General features: G+C 45.6%; 1 protein-coding gene across 1 annotated transcript; it reads right to left on the bottom strand.

Moving 5' to 3' along the window:
- Window positions 1-575: 575 nt before the first annotated feature.
- On the bottom strand, window positions 576-747 carry LOC122229472 (ATP synthase subunit ATP5MJ, mitochondrial-like). Its single transcript, XM_042954627.1, is given in 2 exon segments — window positions 576-702; window positions 704-747. Coding segments are annotated over 2 exon segments (171 nt in total).
- Window positions 748-6438: the final 5691 nt, after the last annotated feature.

Raw genomic sequence — 6438 nt, 5'->3', positions numbered from 1 at the left:
GAATGACTTGGGAAATTGGTGGATGCATTTTGATAGTTGGATTGTTTTGGCAGATGAAAGTCTTGGATACTGCTCCTCGTGGAGTGACTCAGCTGTCCTGAAGAAGTTTGGTGTTTCCCTTAAAACGACGAGGAGAAGCTTCTCTATGACATAACCACACTTCACATGCGTAGAAACCTTCCAAGAATATTAACCATGTGGCTCTTCTAATCTTTTTTCCCCCTGTTTAACAGATATTGATTGAATGTCAGAAGTGTGGCTGCCTAGCTCTGATCCCCAACACCTATGATAATCGAGATATTCATTCTTCAGTTCCTTAGGCTTTCCAATGAGGAGATGGCTCGGTGAGATTCTGACTGTACCTGCTATGTCACAAAGATCTATTCACAGTAGGACAGGCACACGGGGGGCGCTGACAGAGGAACATGGGCACAGGCAGTGGTGCCTCCCCCAGGTGCATGTATTCATGTCGCCTTCTACAAGTGTACCGCAATGCCCATTCCCATCTCACAGAGCTTGCGGAAATTTACAGCCAGGCTGACGGTCCGCCCGATGTGCGCTCCAGGGAAAGCTGGTTAATGACGACCTAGAGCAGGTGCATGACTCAAAGCTTTCAAAGCTTTACTTCTTTTATCAGCAGTCCTGATTTTAAAAACAACAAAGCCCGTCAACCCCATTCCTACCCAAATCTCCTCGCAAACTTGGCCTCGTGGGAGTCCAAACATTTTAAACAAGACTTTGAAGCATCTCGACACAAGACCGCTAGCTCAGGCCGCCCGGACCTGCCTGGCCAACGACTCGGAAAGCTGGCTCTTCTGATCTTAAAGAATGCATACTGCCTTAGCAGTTTTGGCAAAGAGGTTCGCTAGAGAAACAGTGGAAAGTGCGGCATCATTTTTTTTTTTTTTTTAGGATTGAAATGGATCCAGCCCAAATTCTATATTTTTAGCCCGAGTTGATCCTATGGCAGTTCTGGCTAATGAGATGAACGTAGATGTGGTGAGGTGGGGCTTCCAGGAAAGCTCTTTAAAAGGTGGAGTGAGGGGAATAAATTAGCATGTACCTTGGTCCTCTGTCCTTCCCTGTTTTCTGCTTGGAATGCCGATACAGTGCTGGAGGTAGCGTTGACATCTTGTAGCCACGAGGTAACAACGAACCAAGGATAGGGAAGCAGAAAGACAGAAGAAACTGCAGTTCTAGACGGTGTGGTGCAGTTATCTACCAGTCCTGAACTTCTCACCACTGGATTTTTCACACTAGAAAAAAAACCCCCACTTAATTTGTTTAAGTTGATATTTTGGGAGTTTCTGTTACTTGCAGTCAAATGAGACATCTAACTGAATCGCGGATATTTTCAGTCTCTCCCAGTGGTAGAGGTTTGGCAGCCCTAGTGATATTTTCTGCTCAGTGACCTTGGATATACTGCCTTACAAACTTTGGACACAACGATAATTCCTACCGATGTATTGTTTTAAGGATTACTTGAAATAATACATTTTAGCATAGTGCCTGGTACATATTAAGAACCGAAAACATGGTGATACAAAACTAGATTGCCTCTCACTACAGACACAGGGCTCATGGTCATGTGCAAGAACTTTTGAAAACAGAGTGGGATATGGCAATGTTGTGCCTTGGACGCTTTGAATATTATATTATACTCCTGGATTTCACTGTCACATCAAAGTCAAGGTCACTTCTGGCACCTAGGTGGCTCAGTCGGTTAAGCATCTGACTTCGGCTTGTGAGTTTGAGCCCCGCGTCAGTCTCTGTGCTGACAGCTCAGAGTCTAGAGCCTGCTTCGGATTCTCTCTCTGCCCCTCCCCCGCTCTCCCCCAACTCTCTCTCTCAAATATAAATAAACATTTAAAAAAAAAAAAAAAGTCATGGCCACCCGATACCAAGTGAATCTGCCCAGGCCTAACCACAGACCATTATTCAGTGCCTTGGCCCCCTTGTAGGGGATGATGCCCACAGGACACTCTAGGGAAACTACCCCCACCCAACATACAGCCCCTCACAGAGCCGGACTGTTATATGGACAGAATAGGCTATGATTCGTGCCCTGGAGGCCATCCCCTTGGACTCTGGCGATTGCACCAGAAGTAGACAAACAACCTGAAAGGACTCATTCCGTAGGCTGGCCAGAGGCCTAGCGAGGATCCTAGTGGGAAAACTCTTCCCAGGAGGGGCAGTGGCTGGAGAAACATGCCAGCCTGCTGGCTGGTCACCCCCCATAAGGGACCTCAGCACCGCTTGGCAAGCTGATTCTGTGTCGCAGATCCCTACAGTCTCCCACCCTTGGAGATGACCGTTCTGAATGTTCTTATCTCTCCTCAGAACTTCCTCCCCTTCTTGTTATCATCTGCAGATAGTGCTTCTGATTTGAGTGGGGGAAAAAAAAAAAGGACTGTATCATTCTCCCGGAACTGAATCTGTATCCTTTGCTCTGTCTTCCTTCCTGTTACCAGGGGTGAACCGCACCTGCTCCTGGCAGAGGCCCGCCCTCAGCTGGGTACTGGGGACCCTGCCCTCTTGCCAGTCTGGAACATCGCCCGAGAACACCACTTCTCCTTCTCACCTGTGTCATAACATCCCACTGTCCCTCTCTTCTGGATCATTCTCTGTGCAGGCATGCTTGGATCGCCTCATTTTTAGAACAGCAGCAGCAACAACAACCCCCTTCCTTGAGCCTGAGTCCGAGTCCCCTCCACCTACCACTTCGCTTCTGTGCTTCTCCTCCCCCCCTGTCCACATGGTTCCCACCCACTTGCCTCCTGTCCATCTTGAGTTCACTCCAGTCAGGCTTCTGTCCCCACCATTCCATGGAAACTGCTCTTATCACCTGATGACCTCTTTGTCGCCAAATCCAATGGCCAATTCCCAGTTCTCAGCTTATCCAAACGGTTAACAGCATCTTACACAAATGATCCCTCCCTTTTTGGAAAACTGTCTTTACTTGGTCGCTTCATTGTGGGAAATAGACAGTAACAAATGCTTTTTAAATATGACTTGAGCTCGGTTTTGGCAAGGGCTTTGTTTCATTGACAGCTGTATCCCCAGCACTTAGGACGGTGCCTGTCACATACGAGGTGCACAGTATGTATTTGCTGAGTGGCTAGATTAAGATCAGGGGGCCAGCAAAGTAACAGATCACAGGACAATTCCAGCCCACTGCCTGTCTTTTGTAAATAAAGTTTTATTGGAACGCAGCCATTTTCATGCATTTACAAATTGTCTAAGGCTGCTTTCATGCTATGACAGCAGAGTTGAGTAATCGTGACAGAGATCGTATGGCTGGCAAAGCCAAAAGTATTTACTACCTGGTATAGAAAAAGCTTTCGGACCCCTGATTTAGACAATTATTTTGACTTCTACTATGTGCTGTGTGTTTAAGACCCTGACCGCAAATGATCAAAGAGAGAAAGTCCATAGAGAGAGAACATAGCAACGTTTCTCGCCCGTAAGTATTATCAGGGTTTGCCTGTGGTCGAGGCTAAGGATTCTCCATGGTAAATAATGAAGTGGTGGTGGCTGGCGGTGGGGGGCAGGGGGGAGTGGAGGAGCTGAAAGTCAAGGAAAAAAGAAAATTAACCATTATTAATAAGAAAAACATTTCCTGAGCAATTATTTTACACCATGCACTTGGCATATTTTATTTCACTAACTCATAGAATCCCGTGAGGCAGGCACTGCTGTCTCCTTTTTACAGATGGGGAAACTGATGCACATACAAGTTCAGGATCTTGCTGAAGGTCACACAGAGCTATGAAGTATCAGAAGGGGGTTGTTGATGCCAGGAGCTGGGATGGACCCCGGCCCATGTAGCAGCAATGATAACTGCAAACACATACTTACGACATTCAGGCCCTGTTCTCAGTCCAACCCATCAGCTGGGGAAACTAAGGCAGGAGAAGACTGACTAGCCCAAGGCCCCATCACCCTGGTGAAGGGCAGGGCTGGACTTGACCTGGTAGTCTGGCTCTAGTCTCTGAATCTCACCACTTTACCATAATGCATAGTTGGCCCTCAATGAATAGTCACTGAGCTAATGAATTTGCCCCGGATCTCCTGAATCCCAGCCCGGTTCCTTTGCCGCTGTCCTACAGCATCCCCACTTTTGAGGGCTGTGCAGCAATTTGCTTAGGGTAGGGCTGGCAAAGAGGCAGAACCATGGCCATCAACCTCATTTCCGCAGAAATTACTAGAATGTCTCAGGATTTACTCATCCTCTGTCTACATTTTTATCTCTCTTGGGACACTGCCCACTCCCTGGGGAAATGATGTTAATAACTGATGATAACATCTGTCTTCAGACTTGTGAATCATTTGCAGAAATGCTTGTCAAGAGAGCACTGAACCTTCTAGTTTCAAGGAGTTTTTTGTTTTTGTTTTCGTTTTTTTTTTTTTTTTTCACAAAAGTCATTGACATAGATTTCTCACTTAAACCTGCCTAAAGGTTTGAATTGTGCAGCAAAACATGTTCCCCAACTAACTGGTGGGTGAAGCATGCCTCTCCAATGGGAGGTGAAGGTTTTTCCCCATTTGGAAGTTACTTACCCTGAAAAATAGGATTGGATGTATTTCTTTCAAAATGAGATGAAACCAATTCTTCGTTTTATGCACACTTGACCGTCTCTCAAGGCTAGGACAGGGCATTCTCTGTCCTTGAAGGCACATTTTTAAATTTTCTGGTCGCAGGGAAAGAAAAAAATGGCGTCTTATTCTCTGTCTTCATCATTTCAGGCTCCCACAACCAGGTACTACAGTTTGGGTGACTTAAATGACAACAAAAATTATTTCTCGGTTCTGGAGCCTGGGAATTCCAAGAGTCAGGTGCTGGCTGATTCTGTTTCCGGTGAGAACTCTCTTCCTGGCTTGTGGACGGCTGCCTTCTTGCTTTACCTTCACGTGGCTTTTCAAGTTCAAATTCCTTGGTGCCCTTGGAGAAAGAGACCTCTCTCTCCTCCTCTTCTTAGAAGACCACTGATCCTTATCATAATAGGATCCCACCCGTGTGACTTAATTTATTTTGCCTCCTAAAAGCCCTGTCTCCAAATATACTTACACTGGAGGGGTAGGGCTTCCACATATAAATTGGAGGATGGGCAAAATCCGGTCCATGGTACTCTCTCCCCATCCCTGAGCACTGTGCTATGTGAGCTGACACCATGAAAGTTTGCCAGCGGACTTTGCGAATACTGTTTCATCTGGGTTTTAGCCCAGGTTGAACACGCTTCCACACGGGAATACCTTGAACTGCGTCCTTTAGCATCAAGTCTTTGCACATACGGGGAAACGTTCATTGTGTGTGTTGTGCAACCGTTAGTCATTTTTCTGACGCTATACTAAGCAGTTTGTATCTCTAAGCATTTTATCTTTTAATCTGCTCAACACATTGTGATGGATGAGGCAGTACTATTACTATTCCCATTCTACAGAGGCGAGAACTCGGGGTAGAGAAGTTGAGTAATTTGTCCAAAGCATACTGGACTAGGAAATGACTCGGCCTGGATTTGAACCCAGCGCGCAAATCTGCGGCATTCTGCCCTCGCCCCTGCTCCCCCATTCCCGAGGTGAGGACACCTACACTTCCAGAGACTTTGTCCACAATCACCAGGAATGATGGTTCAGTACAACCCTTGAGATTCATCTCTAGCCAAGGTCAGTAATTCACTTTCGTCCACTTCTTTCTTTCACACAGATTTATCTTACTTGCATGTTTTTGGTTAGTCACACTTGAGGCAAAGGGATACTTTCCTGAAAAGCCACTCATAACTTAAAACATTTTGTTTTTATTAGATGTTTTAATAGTTTCTGGAAAAAAAAAAAAACCTCCTGAAAAGAGACAGCGGAGTATCGTAATGGTTTCTCATTCTCTAATTTATTTTATCTTAATGGCTGTCTTCCCTCATCTATGTTGAGTTCATCCTCAGACAACTTTATGGCTTTTTTTTTTTTCCTGAAAACTTTCCTCACTTTTCAGAAACCCAAAGGAAGAATGATCACAGAAAATGGTTTTTTTTTTTTTTTTCTCTCAGCTCTGTTTGCAAGTAATATGTTTTCGTCATGATGAAAGTCATTTTTTTCAAAGGCGTCCAGCTGTTGAAGCCATCTGCATCGGATGTGGGAGAGGGATTGAAGGGTTAACAATTTTCCTCCTTGAGAGGGAACAGGAGTAGAGCATAAGCAGCAGGAACCTTCCACAAGGGCAGGGGTGAAGGTGAGAACATGTGAGCCATTCAGTTCTCCCTAGTTACTAGAATTAGGGCACTTGTCTCTGTTCTCCCCTAAATGATTGCACTTACAGAAGAATTTTCCAGCTTTCCTAACAGAACCGTACTCCCCCTAGAAAGATGAGTGTTTATCCTTCTCACTATCTATTCAACTGCAAGGAAGTACTTCAGGGCGGAAATAAGCCCTTCGATGACAAAGCCC

This window comes from Panthera leo, chromosome C2 (genome assembly GCF_018350215.1).
Source record: "Panthera leo isolate Ple1 chromosome C2, P.leo_Ple1_pat1.1, whole genome shotgun sequence".
NCBI lineage: Eukaryota > Metazoa > Chordata > Mammalia > Carnivora > Felidae > Panthera > Panthera leo.
This window is presented reverse-complemented; position numbering and strand designations above follow the sequence as displayed.